The following is a 14249-nucleotide window of genomic DNA, read 5'->3' on the forward strand; positions in this document are numbered from 1 at the left end:
TCAATCAATTAACATTTATTAAGTGCCTAGGATGTCAGGCACTCTGCTAAGCCCTGGGAAATAAAATAATCACACGATTAAAATGCCTCCCTAGCTGCCTCTGCCCTGCCCACCACTGCCCTGCCCCTCTCCTGGGTGACTTGGGCTAGGAAGCCCTGAGATATCCTGGGAAACGAACCCCAGGAATTCCTTAAGTGCCCAGATAGTACTAACCCCATTGTTATTCTTTGAATTGTTTTTCTCATTATTTCTCCCAGTTTTTTGTTATTCTCCTATTGCTATTCTTGCCAATTGTTTCTGTCCCATGGCTACTTCTAGTTTTTTTATTTCCTATGATTGTTACTTCCTCCCGATGATTACTCATAAAAGAGAGTGTAGACTAACAGGCTAGGTGAGCTGGAAAGGGAACCACAGAGGTTAACCCCCTCATTTTGCAGAGAAGGAAACTGAGGCCCAGAGAGGGGAAGTCTCTCTTCCAAGGTCACCCCTGTGATTATTGCTACTGTTCCCTGCTTGTAGCTTATTGGAGGAGGACCTGATGTCAGGTCTCCCAGACTCATGCTCCATCTGAGATCTTCTCTTGTCATAGCCCCTTCCTCATGTCTCAGTTTCCATGGTGTGAGAGCTTGTTTGTTCATAAAAGACAAAATAACTCACATTTATGCAGTGCCTTCTGAAGGTTAACAAAGTACTTTTCTCACAAGATAGCAAGGTGTGGAGCTCAAGTTTTTTTTTTTTTTTTTTAAGAGATGAAGAGACAGTCCTAGAAGGTTAAAGGACTAAGGTCACACAGGTAGTAAGTAGTCTTGGTAGGATCAGAACCCCTCAGGCTTTTTTTCTCTGTCACCATAGTGGTAAAATGGATAGAGCACTGGGCCTGGAATCAAGAAGACGCCTCTTTCTGACTTCATATCTGGCCTCAGACACTTACTGTGTAACCCTGAGCAAGTCACTTAACCCTGTTTGCCTCAGTTTCCTTATCTGTAAAATGAGCTGGAGAAGGAAATGGCCAACTGCTCCAGTTTCTTTGCCAAGAAAACCCCAGAAGGGGTCACAAGGAGTAAGACAAAACTGTATAAAAAACAGTAACTATTCCTGGGTCATCTTCTTATCCCTCTACCACCACATCATGTCATATATCCTTATCTAAGGCAGGATAAGGTGGGAGGGAGACAGAGTAAAGACTAATGTGAGGATGCTGAGATTAACTTGGGGGAGACCAGTGGCTAATATCCAGAAAAAACATTCCCAAGACTCCCAATCTTGATTCAGTTCCTCATCTCCCCTGCTTACATTATTGCAGAGTGTGCCTGTGGGAGGAAAAGGAGGAGGACAAAGGGTATCAGTCTTTAAGCATTTGAAAGGCTGTTACAAAGAGGGATTATATTTGCTGTGCTTGGTTTTGGGGGAAGAACCAAGAACGGAGCAGATTTCTAGCAGATTTCTGCTCTCTCTAAGCAGAAAGTGATCTCGGCATCCCTGAAAAGCTTTCTCAGAGACTTGTCAGGGATGCTCAAGAGGGGATTCCTGTTGTCATCTCCCATTTGAATGTAAGCTCATTGAGGTCAGGATTAGTTTTCTTGCTTGTTTTTGTTTATTATACACTCAGCATTGTGTCTGACCCTAATGAGCTTCATGTCTTTTTCCTTTTAATTCTCTCTTGGTATGAGTAAGTTCTTTAGGTGCCTTCCTATTCTGAGACTGTTATTTTATTTATCTCCAGGGAAAGCCAGTGGGTAGAGGGTATCACTATGACATTAGGCAGGAGAAGCCCTCAGTTCCCCATTTCCATAGGACCAAGGGCCACCAACACCATACAGGTACATGGATATATATAGCACCATATTCCAGGAAGGACCCTGTGTCTAGACCCACAGCCTAGCTCTGTGACCCTGGACAAAGTCCTAGCCATTCCTGCCTTTTTCTTTTAAAATCGATACTATTTTTAACAGCCTTTTGTCTTGCACCATTCTCCCCTTAGAAAGTTTTTTTTTCCTCTCATTTGAGAGACAGGAGGTACATCTTTAGAATTAAAGCATTAACTGCTTCCCAAACTCCAGCTGTTCCCTGCCAAGATTTCTTGGAGCTCCAGTTCTGCAAGGATGGTAAGAAACTGGAAAGTAGGGAAGGGAAGTTAATGGAAAATAAGTGTCAACCACTTGCCCTATTTTACTTCCATCACAGATAGAGTGGATAGATCACTGGGCCTGGAGTCAGGAACACTTGAATTCAAATCTGGCTTCAGACACTTACTAGCTATGTGACTCTGGGCAAGTCCCTTAACCCAGTTTGCCTCAGTTTCCTCATCTGTAAAATTAGGAAAGGGCAAACCACTCCAGTATCTTTGCCAAGAAAACCCCAAATGGGGTCATGAAGAATCAGATACAACTGAAAATGACTGAAAAACAAAAATATTTTCTTCCCAGAACAGTTTGGAATAAGGTCAGTAATCCAACAAATCTGCATTTGTACCCTAACAATTGTTACAAAAGCGCGCCAGCTTCCCTGGACTCAGCTTGGCCAGCCAATACAAAAATCCTCCCCTGCCCCTTGGGTCTATAACAGTAACAATAAATAACTCGCAGTCTTCAGGCAGCCTTGGAGACAATCCTGCCCATCCTCCCTCCAAGGCTACCTTCCAGGGCTGGCCCAGCGTCAGGATTGCCAAACAAGCATTCTTCCTGAGCCACACATGATGCTGGGAGGGACCCTCAGCTGCACTGTCTTGTTCTGTGAACTATCATGCTGTTCTCTACTATCTAGTCTCTGGCTAAACTCCTATAACTTCTTTGTTCTGCCAGAGATTAAACAACTGCCCAGTGAGGAGCAGACCTCAGACTTGTTTCAGAATCTCCTTCGAGGTGGTGAACTAACTTCTCTCCAGGAGACCGTTTCCAGCTCAAAAACTACTCAAAGAGGTCCACATTGTTCACCTCGGACTTGAGGTGCTTGGCCATTGATCCCTGTGATGGGAAAGGTAACTTTGGATCCCATAGTTTCTGCTGTTCCTCTTATCTTCACCTCACTAATCAGGCCTCAGTTTCCCATCTATAAGATGATGAAGTTGGATCTCTAAGATCCCTTCATACTAAATCTTAGGCTCCTGTGATCCCTAAATCTCTTGGGTAGGAGACTCTCAAAAGTAAAGGATCCTCCATGAAATTAAGAGGGAGGGGAGAAAATCACTACCTATTTCTGGACCTGGAGAAGCTCAATGATCCTGTACACTGACTCCTCCCCAGCACACGCTTAGACACGCCTGCACCTGCAGCCACACCTGGCCTTGGTAGGAGTCAGGGTAAGTCTCAGCAGGTGCAAGACCTTGGCGTGGACAGGTTTCCCACACCTGTGAGGTTGTTAGTACTTGTTTTTTTGGGGGGGAGAAAGAGGGCAGTGCACCAAGACTGGTGCCTCAGGGCTTGATATGGCTCGAGGGAGGCGGGGATGGACTGGGGGAGCCCACAGGGGTCCTGCAGGGACCTTTGGAGCCCTTACTCTGGCTGCATTGGCTGAGGACATACAGCTCAGCAGAGAGGGGACTGGACCACAGCAAGGGCAGCCCCCCCAGGAGTCTGAAAGTGCCACTGAACCAGTCACTGCACCAAGGACAGAGAATTTGGAACCTGATACTGCCACTGGGGTGCTGAGGAATGAGCCCCACTCACCAAAGGCTTCTTGCTCAGATCCTGAGCCCCAGCCCTGGGAGCCTGAACAGGTACTGGGGGAATTGGAGATGATAGACAGAGGTCAGCCCAGGGTACAAATAGTTGATGAGCAGCTGGGAGGGAGAGAAGGAGGTATGTGGAAGAAGCTGGAGGCTTAGGGAGATTGGTATTAGCGAGGGGTTTAAGAAGATCAAGACCCTCAAGGGCTGGAGGATGATTGGGATGGGAGGGAAGAAGAACAGGGATTGGAGAGAAGAAGGCTTATGGAGGTGGATTGAGGGGGTTGGCAGCTAAGGGAACAGATGTTGAAGACCCTAAAGATTAGAAGAAAACTAGGAAAAAAGGATGGAGAAATTAGAGGGACAGGCTGTTGGATGAAGGCTTCTTATTCTTTCACTTCTGTTTCTTCCCTCCCCCTATGCAGCATCCTCAGTGCTTTCTGGTCCCTGGTTCCTTGGCAGATTTTGCTGTTCAAACTGTGGTCTGCCTTGAGGATGCTGGCATCTCAGGGACCCAGGCCTTGGCTTTCAGTCTCTCCTCAGCTTTGGAGGAGACTCAGGGTGGACAGCTCCCAGAAAAGGTCAGCATCCCTTTGTAAATCCGGCCCCTTCTAGCTTCACAAAGCCCCCTTTTCTAGCTCCATCTGTCCCCTGGCTCCCTTTTCCCTTGATACCTCCCAGAATCCCGCTCCTGATTTCCCCTGTCCCCTCCCTCTAGGGCTCCCAGAATTTGATTCTTAGAATATCGGGATCCAAAAACACAGAATATCAAAACAGAATATCAGAAAAGAGCAGCACAGCTTACAGGGGCCATCTAGTCCAACCGCCTCATTCTAAAAAGGCCAGGCCCTAAAGTCAGACAGGTACCTCTTCAAATCTCCAGACCTGTCCTGTGGAAGAGGAACTAAAATTTTCTACTTTGTTCCTCTCAGAGGACAGAACAAAGAGCAGATTTGAGCCCAACATGAACCAAACCTGTATATAAATGAGTGTTCCAAAAGTAGAACGGGCAGCTCATTGTCACTGGGGCTGTTGAGGGAGAGGCTGGAGGGAGTGGATCTCATTGAACCTTGAGAATGAGCTCGTCCCTCCTTTCCAGGTACGTGAAGTGGTCCAGGGACTGCATGGACAGATGGCTCAGCTCTTGGAAGGCAGATCAAGGCGGGTGGCCCTGAGGGCACTTTGCTCATTGGCTGCAGAACACACGCATGAAGTGGTCCAGACCCTCCTGTCTCACTCTCTGCCCTGTGACAGGTATTGGGCACCCCCACTCCCTCTGGGCCTCCCGGGGCCGGAAAGGAACCAGATATCCTGACATCCCCGGCCGCCCTCCCCTTCCTTCTCCTGAGGGCTGTTGTGTCTGCGCTGGTGAAGTCAATTGGCCCCCACTCCCAGCTCCTAATTAGTGCCCCACCCTAATTAGTACCTGCTCTGCATTCCACCACCCACCAGCCAGGCTAGGCTAGGAGCCAAGATTTTGGGCTTCTTGCCTGCTTGGTCATTGATACCTGGGTCATGACCCCATTTATCAGATTGGGCAGAGAAAGGCTGGTGTCAGAGCCAGGGAATTCTCTTGGGCACCACGTTCTTTTGCTCCACGGTTTCCCTGCAGTCTCCTCCCCATTTTCAGTCCCTGGGGCTCCTGACTCCCAAAGTTTCCTCCCCCCAGTTTAGGTCTCCTCTCAGTTGCTGAGTCCCTTCAAGCCTAAGGTCTTTCCCCTAAGATCTGTGTCCTAACAGTTTCAGTCTTTGCTTTTATTTCTTGAGTCCCCTCTGTTCCATGGGTTTCCCCTAATTCCTTATTCCCAGTGTTTCCTCCATTCAAAGATCTACTTCAGTCATGGCCTCCGGTCAGGTCCAAGGTTTCGTCCACCTCTTCTCCCAAACCTCCCACCTTCTGGCTCTCTCTCATCTCAGTTCCCAAACCTCCTTCCTTCCCGGACGAGGACTGACCTTGCCAAGGTCGGTCAGTCAACAAGCATTTGTTAAGCACTTACTCGACCCTGTGCTGAGGCGTACGAAGAAAAGTTCTTAACTCCCCAAACTCTGGGATCCCCGTACTCTCAGGCCCTTCTCAGGTGCGGGGCTTCCCGCCGGACCGATGTGTCTCCCAATGGGCGCTCCGACAGCGAGGTTTCCCTCAGAGCCTCGGTTCTGGGCTCCTCTCCCCATTCCCCCAGGGACCTTCGTCCCCCAGACCTTCCCCCTTTCGCCCTTGGTCCTTTCTCCACAGTGCAGCAGCTGAGTTGTGGCGGGGCCTGAGCCGGAACCAGAGGGTGAACGGGCTGGTCCTGGTGCACCTGCTGCAGGAGGTGAAGGGCCCGCCCCAGATCCAGGGCCGCAGCCCCAGCTCCAGCCCCCGCGCAGTCAAGCCCCAAACCCAGGCTTTGGCAGTGAGTCAAACCCTAGTCTGAGGTAGCTTGCAGGCGGGAGGGCTGGCAAGGGAAAGGGGGGCAGGGCTGGAAGCCCCTGCGAGTGCCCCTCTGGCCCTTAGTCTCCGGGAGGAGTCAGATTCCTGGAGAGCCCTGGGGGTGAAGGGAGTTCAGTGTGTGTGAGGGGAGCGCGGGGCGGGCTCTCACACACATCCTGTGTCTCCGCAGGCCACAAGAGCACTAGGAGAAATGCTGGCCGTGTCGGGGTGCGTGGCCGCCACGAGGGGCTTTTACCCGCAGGTGCTCATTGCGCTGGTCACTCAGCTGCACCAGCTGGCCTGGTGTGCCCCCTCCCCCCAGGTTCAAGTGAAGGTCCGGGGTCCTCCCCCCAACCACGCTGGGTGAGAACTGGAATTGGGGGAAGGGGCAGTAAAGGTAAAGGGGGCTCAGTTGGTGACCCGCCTTCCTGCTCCTCCCTCATGTTCCCTGCTTCCAGCTGCGCTGTGGAAGCTTTGAAGGCCCTGCTCAATGGGGATGGAGGCCGAATGGTGGTAACCTGCATGGAGCAGAGCGGGGGCTGGAGGCGCCTCATAGGATCTGGGACCCATCTGGAGGGTGTCCTCCTGCTGGCCAGGTCTGAGCACGGGCGCACGCGGGCTGTGAGGGAGGAGGGATGGACAGGAGATGGAACACCAGGGCGTCCTGGGTGGGGGGCGTGAGGAATGGGACAAAGGGGTCGGGAGGAGGGCCTTCAGGCCAGCAGGGCTGACCCGGCTGGCCGACAGAAAAGGACGCCAGGGGAGCCGGGTAACGGACCGAGGCAGGAGGAAGTCAGGGAGCAGATAATCAGGGTTCCTTCCTCAGCTCTCCTCATCCTCTCCCCTTCCTATGTCCCCCAAGTGCCCTAGTGGCTCATGCTGACCACCACCTGCGTGGGCTCTTTGCAGACCTACTCCCCCGGCTACAAAGCACAGACAGAGCCCCGCGGCTGACCGCCATGGCCTTCTTCACTGGGGTGAGTGCTCCCGCAGAGCCCCGCGGCTCCTCCTTGATCCCCCTGCCCTGCTCCTCCAGGAGGAGTGTGGACAGAGCCCTGCCTGGGGGCCAGAAAAGCTGGGCTCTAAGCCTGCTCTGGTCGGGAGTGGCTGGCTGTCCTTCCCCGGGCTTCGGTTCTTCCTGCGAGAACTAGTGGTAATAGTCTGCTGGCTGGGACCCTCTCCAATGCCGACAGGTTGGGGAAAATGGCGGTGAAGGGGTCTTCCCCATTTATGACCCGCCCATTCCTACTCCTCAGCTTCTGCAGAGTCAGCCCACAGCCAGACTCCTGAGAGATGAAGCCATCGTGCAGCGTCTGACCGCGTGGCAAGCCGACCCCGAGCCCACCGTGCGCTGGCTCGGCCTCCTGGGGCTGGGCCACCTGGCCTTGAACCGCAGAAAGGTGAGCCCTTGGGGCTCTGGTCGGCTGGGGGGCGCGCCCTGGCGTGGGGGAGGGGCTGGCCCGCCCTGGGGGAGGGGGAAGGGCTGGCCCGCCCGTGGGGTGCACCACGTGGGGACTGGGTGCAGGAAGAGACCAGGTCCGTTCTCAGAGAACCCCAGGTCGTGGGGGTTGAGGGTGGGGAACAATGAAACAGGTCTCAATTCTTCAGAGGTGGGCCCCGTGTCGGGCTTTCTCTGAAGCCATTTTAATGCCATCCTGAAACGAGCAACATGGGGGACAAGCACAGGGGGAAGAGACATAAGTGTCTGAAAGAGTGGCGACGGTCAGGCTTAAACAAAAAACAATAGAGGAAGCACCCTTCCCGAGGCCTAAGGCCTCTATACCCTCGGGGGCGCTTGTCTTCGGGCGGAGCGCTCAGCCGGGGGAGGGAAGGCCCGGGGGACGTCCCTGACGTCCCTGGTTCTGCGCAGGCTCGGCACGTGGGGACGCTGCTCCGCGCTCTGCTCGGAGCGCTAGGCGAAGCCGACACCCGGCTGGTGGGGGCGGCCCTGGGCGCGCTGCGGAGGCTCCTGCTGAGGCCCAGAGCTCGGGCGCGTGTGAGCGCGCAATGCAGCAGCCTGGGTTCGCGTCTGAGGCCTCTGCTGGACCACGTGAGGGGGCGAGGGGAGGGTGGAGGGAATCCGTGGGCGGGTCCCGCCTCCTTCCATTTTATCCCTCGGTCTGCCCCGCCCCCCGAATCCCCGCCCCTTCGGCCACGAGCCCGACCGATCAGCCCCGCCTCCGCCCCGCCCCCTTCCCTCCAGCTCCCTCTTCTCCCTCCTTCCAGGACCAGGATTCGGTCCGCGCCTCTGCTATTGGGCTTCTGGGCACCCTGGTGGGTCGCTGCTCCCCGAGGCGCACGAGGGCGGTGCGGGAGCTGGTGCTGGGCAGCCTCGTGACCCTGGTGCTGCGCCTGCAAGACCCGAGCCTGGATGCCGCTGAGGTCTGGGCTGCCCCACCCCCTCCTCACCCTTCTCCTGTCCGTCACTTCTCCCGCCTCCTTCTCGGGTCTCCGATCCCGGATCCCTTGTTGTCCCGGAGCCGGGTTTTTCCTCCTCCCTGGACGAGACCGCAAAACGGGCACTTTCCCCTTATTCTCAGAGTCCGTAATCAACAACTTATCCCTATTTAAGATCTGAGGATCACAAAGCCCAGAACAAACTTCCTCCTTTTACCCGGATCCTCTTCCTTCCCCTGGTGCCCCCGTAGTCTTCCTTCTTTCCCCTGGCTCCTCCAGAGGGAGCGGGTCAGAAAGCTCTAGAAATAGGTTCTGCCTCCGTACTGGGAGGGTTGGGGCCCCTCCCGTTGGGGCCCCTCCCCCCCATCTCCAGAGGCGTCTCAGTGAGGGGGAGAAAGCGTAAGCCCCGCGCCCATACCGCACCCTAACCCCGCCCTCTTCCCCCCCCCCCCTCCTCTCTTCCAGAGCGCCGAGTGGACGTTAGCCCGCTGTGACCGCTTCCTTCGCTGGAGGCTCTTGGAGGAGATCTCAGCCATGGTGCACTACGACAGCCCGGAGGCTCTCAGCCGCACCTGCCGACGCCTGGTCAGCGGGGGCTCCGCGGGGGGGGAGGGGGGAAGCAGCCCCCTGAGGAAGGTCCCCCTCAGAAAACAGCTCCTACTTCCTTCCCGCCCCCGCCCTGACACGTTCCCAGCCTCGGACTAGTAGGAGGCGCAGCCAGGCCGTCCGGCGTTCCCCTTTGGGGTCCCGGCCAGTGGCGGGGCCTCCCTCAGCCGACCGCCCTCAGGCACTCCGAGATGGAGCTGCTGGGCTCTTCTGGGAATAGAATTAAGGGGCCCTGTCTTACCTCTGTCAGGCGCGGCCTGTGTGACCATGGGCCGCCGTGACCCTCAACCTTTTAGGGTTCTAGGCAACTCTTTTCCCGCTTTTTAAAATTTTTCCTTTTTTCTGTTTATACAGATATATTAACTTTTTAAAAATACACATTTCTTGATGAATTTCTTTGGGACAGAAATCAGAACAAAAAGGAAAAACTACAAGAGAGGAAAAAAACATGAAAAAGCAAAAAAAAAAAAAAAAACAAAAAAAACAAAGAAAAATATCACATGTGTTGATTTACATTTAATCTCCACACGCTACTCTTAAGACTAGAAACTTGCAGTGGTGGAGGACGTTCTTTCAGCCAGGAGCCTTCCCTGGACCGAGGAAATCACTATCCCGGTCCCTACTCGGGGTCTCCCGCAGTAAAGGCAACACCTTGTCCTCAGGTTACCCATTCTGGTGAATAATCTCCTTCGGAGCTGGCCGCTCTTAAAGACCGCAGGAGGAAGCAGGGAGCAGACTTTTTCCATGGTCACTTATGTTCTTCCCAGAGTGGCCACGCACCTTTCCCATGTTGCACCGAGACACCCATGCACCTTTCCCATGTTGCACCGAGACACCCACGCACCTTTCCCATGTTGCACTGAGACGCCCATGCACCTTTCCCATGTTGCACCGAGACACCCACGCACCTTTCCCATGTTGCACCGAGACACCCATGCACCTTTCCCATGTTGCACGGAGACACCCATGCACCTTTCCCATGTTGCACTGAGACACCCATGCACCTTTCCCAGGTTGCACTGAGACGCCCACGCACCTTTCCCAGGTTGCACTGAGACATCTATCCCAGTCATGCCTTGCCTCCCTCAGGTGCAGTGGTACCCAGGACGGGCCTCAGACTTCTTGAGCCAAGCCCAGGGCTATTTGAGGAGTCCCCAGGTTCCTATTCGCAGGGTGGCAGCCATGTTCATAGGTAAGCTCTGGCTAGTCAGAGAAGCTACAGAGCTGGGGTCCTGGCTCAACTCTATTCTCTGTAGCTGTGCTTGATTGGGAGCTTACTGTGAATCCTTCTAGCAGAACCATCTATTCTCAAGCATATCGTCACGTGATTTTTTTCCTTAAGTATTTTTCTATTTATTTTTTCTATTAATAATATTTTTCTATTATATTCCTTATTCATCCTCTTCTCCCCTCCTATCCTCCACCATCCCTTATGATAAAGTAAGGAAAAAAACAACAGAGAAAAAGTTTCACAAAACTAAACAACATATTAAAAAATCTGAAGTCATATGTAATGTCCCACCGCATATGGTTTCTCATTTCTGCAAAAGAATGAGAGGAGTTATCTTCTCATACCTCTTCTTTGGGGCCAATATAATTCACTGGGGCCTGGAGATTTGGCATCGTAGGTGTTCTCTATCTCCTCATTTAGGTTTCAATTCCAAATAACTTTTTTTTTTTTTTTTCCCCTAAAGTCCTCCCTAGTCTGGCAGCCATTTCCTTGATTGAGAATTCTAAAGCAAAAAAGAGTTGGTTAGTTCTTCCCTTTCCCCACTGCCTGCTATCACTGTTCCAATCACCTTAAGCAATTGATCTGCCTCTTTTAAAAATCTTTCTTTTGTCCCGAATATAGATTTTTTTTAAAAGGCCTTTTTGTTGTCTTTGGCATTTTTCACCAACTTTATTTCCCTAGCACTATCCATACCATCTCTGTATATTCATCCTTGGTTACCTGCCTTCTTTCTGATCTTTCACACCTACAGAAATCTCATCAATGTCCATCCTTCTTGGACTATTCCCACAGCCTCTCCAAACCCTCTCATTTGGTGTGATTTTTAAAAAATGTCTTTGTCAGCAAGTTAGATGGATTTAAACAGCACTCCTTTTCTTCCTTAGTGGAATTTTCATTCCTGTAAGTTTCTCTTCCTTCTTGAGAAAAGGCATATCCCCAGAGACCTTTGTCAAAAGATGGTCACATTCAGAGCTGGAAGTGGCAAAGTTGGGACTGATGGTCCAAACTCTTTGGTTTCAGGGTTTCTGATTCATCACATGGACCCTGACTGTGTCAACCCTGGCCTGGTAGACTCCCTGCTGAACGGTAGGAAGGGGATGTTAGGCGTTTTGGGGGCTCGTGGTGTGGGTGGCTTATTAAAGCAATGAGAATGTGTCAGAGTGATTCTTGGGTGTAAAAAGACATTGTACAGAGCCGAATGGCCTGCTTTTGCCATGGGGCATGTATGACAGCCCTTTGGGAACCTCTGTCTGAGGGGGACAAATAGGATACAGAGACACACAGAGAGACACATTCAGACAGATAGAAGGTCTACACTGAAATGCAGAATCCCAGATTCTGGAAGTAGGACGGCTGAGATGTCTGGAGTGAGTTGTGATTACACAAGGAAATTTTCCTGGAGAGGTGATTTCCAAACTAGGTAACAAGGAAGGAAAGTGGAGAAAGCAGGTCAGGTTAGAGTGGCAGGAAGACTGATTGGGAAGGAGGAAAGCTCAAGATCTGGACCTTCCAGGGATCTAACATCCTGCCTTCCCTCCTACTTTCCTACTGCAGACCTTGGGGAAATGCAGTGGGATGCTGAGCCTTGCATTCGAGATGTCTCCCACATCACCATGCATCAAGTGCGGCTAGTATGCCAGGACCAGGACTCTACCCGTCGGGGTAGCTTCTCCCCTTGGCAGCTGTTATGCTGCTGGGCCCACCACCAAGATCGGGAAAGACCAGTCTATGAAGACAGCCCCTTCAAGCCTAGGAGCCGGGCTGGCCTCTGGGGGTGTGGGGCACCGTCTTGAATCGTCTCCTCCCTGTTTTTTGGAAAACACTTGTTCAGCTAAAGAAGCCAGGTCCCTTGCTCTTGCTTGGACCTTTTCTAGGTATTCATACTCCAGGCATGAAGATGGATTTTTTTTTTTTTAACACTTCATAAGGGGGAACCTTCCTAGGTATATCTGCCTGGACATTCCTGGTGGAAGAGCAGAATCCCTGGATATCTTCCTCTTTGATGTGATGACTTTAGAATAGTTATAGCTGATTTAGGGGTGTCTCACAGACTTTCTGATCCCACAAGATCATGTAAATCAGGAACCCATTACCCCTTAATGCATCCAGCTGTGGTCCAAGATGTATGAGTCAACCCTCTCTGGGGAAGTGGGCATTCCCTCTCCCTGCCTACCTCCAATTCAGATGGAGAAGTTTCTCTTGTGCCCATTTGTGTCTTTTTGACTGATGGGGGAATTCTCATCTGGCCCTGACAAGCAGGGATCCCAAAGAATATCATGAGCATATCTTCTCTTTCCTTACTGAAAAGAATGCTGGAGGCAAGGACAGGAAGATACCAGAGGGAAGCCAAATGCTCCCTCATATCCCACCCCCTCAATATCGCCTATATACCAATTCTTGTCCTCTGTCTTTCTCTTTTCAAAAGTGCTCAGTAGGACATGACAGAGACTGAGATGAAGGAGAAAGACCTGTGTTTTAGTCCCAGTTTTGCCCTAACTAGCAATGCAACTTGTGTTACTTTCCCTCTCTGATACCTTTTTTGTAAGATGGAGACAATAGTCACTGCCTCTTGGACACAGAGTTATTGGGAGGAGAGTGCTTTGTGGGTCATGAAGCTGTAGAAAAAAATGAGAGCTCCCATCCCTAATCAATAATAGTCCTCCTTAGCCTGGGGTTATCAGGTAGAGTTCCAGACTATAGAGGACTCCCAGCATGAGCCAAGCACAGGATCACAAACATGAGGGCAAGCTATCCTTTCCCTCTGATCTAGCACTTTATAGACAGACTCTTTTGATGCACTGATTGATGGTATTTAGATGTATTTTATTTCTCTGCTAATGTGCCTTATTAAATTATTAAGTTCTTTGAGGGCAGGACTTCCATCTTATTTATTTTTTATCCCCAACGTTTCACTTCAGCACCAAGCATGTAAAATGAGAAGAATACTTACTTTTGTGTTACCTAACTCATGGGATTATTGTGAGGAAAGCAACCTGTAAATTCTAAAAGGGATAGCAATATGAGTTGTAACTTTTATTATTATTAGATGATGAATCGATGTCTGTTGACTGAATAAAGAATAAAAAAGTACATAAACTGAGTAAAAAACCATGGGTTTAGGGGTAGGTAGAGTCAGGACAGGAAAGAGGCTGTTTCTCCTGAATTGAGAATTATTTCTACACCTGAAAGTGCCTTTTCTCTATGGCCATTTTCCACCCTGCTGTTTGGCAAATATATCCATGCTGCCTCCTCCCTGGAGGGGGTGGTATGGTGGCCCACTTTTGTATTTGTATCCCCAATTCTTACCACTTAGAGTCATATACATTGTGCTTAATAGCTAATTTTTCATTCATTCTTTGCATTAAAGATCTTAGTGGGTGGACTAAAGAGTTTGAAAATAATATGAAGCTGGATTGAATGCCTGCATCTCCTATGTATTTCTTGTGTGATTCAGGGCAAGTGCTGTCAACCTCAGTGTTCCTGGCAACTCTCTGAGGTGCGGATCTGCCTCAGCATCATCTACTTATACTAATGAAATCCAAGGTCTGTGTAACACATGCACACTCACATGGACTAATCAGTAATTGATAATCATCTGAAGAACATGTACCTTTTACCCACTAAGTTTTTTATTCATGTTCTTTTGTTCATTTTCCCTAAGGGAACAAATCTACATGCTAAAGTTCCTTTCTTTTGGCTCTTTTCATAGACTGCCTCTGTAAGCCCAGGGCATTTTTGTCCTTGTCATGTATGATTTGCCTATTTTTTTTCTGGCCATGAATGTCTTTGGTGATGTCATAGTATTCTATGAAATGCAGAATTTTCTGGCCTAAGCTCACCCCTTTGTATTTGAAAAACAAACTAGAAATCTTAGCAGTTATTTTGTCTTGCTAGTATTTCCTCTAAATTCTCTATGCTTCTCAGAAAATCAAAATTATGTC

General features: G+C 50.7%; 1 protein-coding gene across 3 annotated transcripts; it reads left to right on the plus strand.

Annotated features, from left to right (window-relative positions):
• The first annotated feature begins 3293 nt into the window (after positions 1 to 3293).
• MROH6 (maestro heat like repeat family member 6) lies at positions 3294 to 13182 on the plus strand. Of its 3 annotated transcripts, XM_074295503.1 has the most exons (14): positions 3294 to 3715; positions 4090 to 4245; positions 4764 to 4918; positions 5898 to 6057; positions 6265 to 6437; positions 6533 to 6670; positions 6937 to 7051; positions 7331 to 7474; positions 7945 to 8124; positions 8301 to 8456; positions 8937 to 9056; positions 10167 to 10269; positions 11329 to 11394; positions 11863 to 13182. In XM_074295503.1, exons 1-14 carry the CDS (start codon positions 3425 to 3427, stop codon positions 12099 to 12101), a joined length of 2196 nt encoding a protein of 731 aa, XP_074151604.1. In that variant the 5' UTR covers positions 3294 to 3424; the 3' UTR covers positions 12102 to 13182. The 3 variants fall into 3 exon arrangements, 2 of the variants coding, with proteins under 2 accessions (XP_074151604.1, XP_074151698.1); XR_012487054.1 differs by lacking the exon at positions 10167 to 10269; XM_074295597.1 differs by lacking the exons at positions 10167 to 10269; positions 11329 to 11394; positions 11863 to 13182 and adding an exon at positions 9740 to 9881.
• The last annotated feature ends 1067 nt before the right edge of the window (positions 13183 to 14249 follow it).

This window comes from Sminthopsis crassicaudata, chromosome 1, assembly GCF_048593235.1.
Source record: "Sminthopsis crassicaudata isolate SCR6 chromosome 1, ASM4859323v1, whole genome shotgun sequence".
In the NCBI taxonomy this organism is placed as follows: Eukaryota; Metazoa; Chordata; class Mammalia; order Dasyuromorphia; family Dasyuridae; genus Sminthopsis; species Sminthopsis crassicaudata.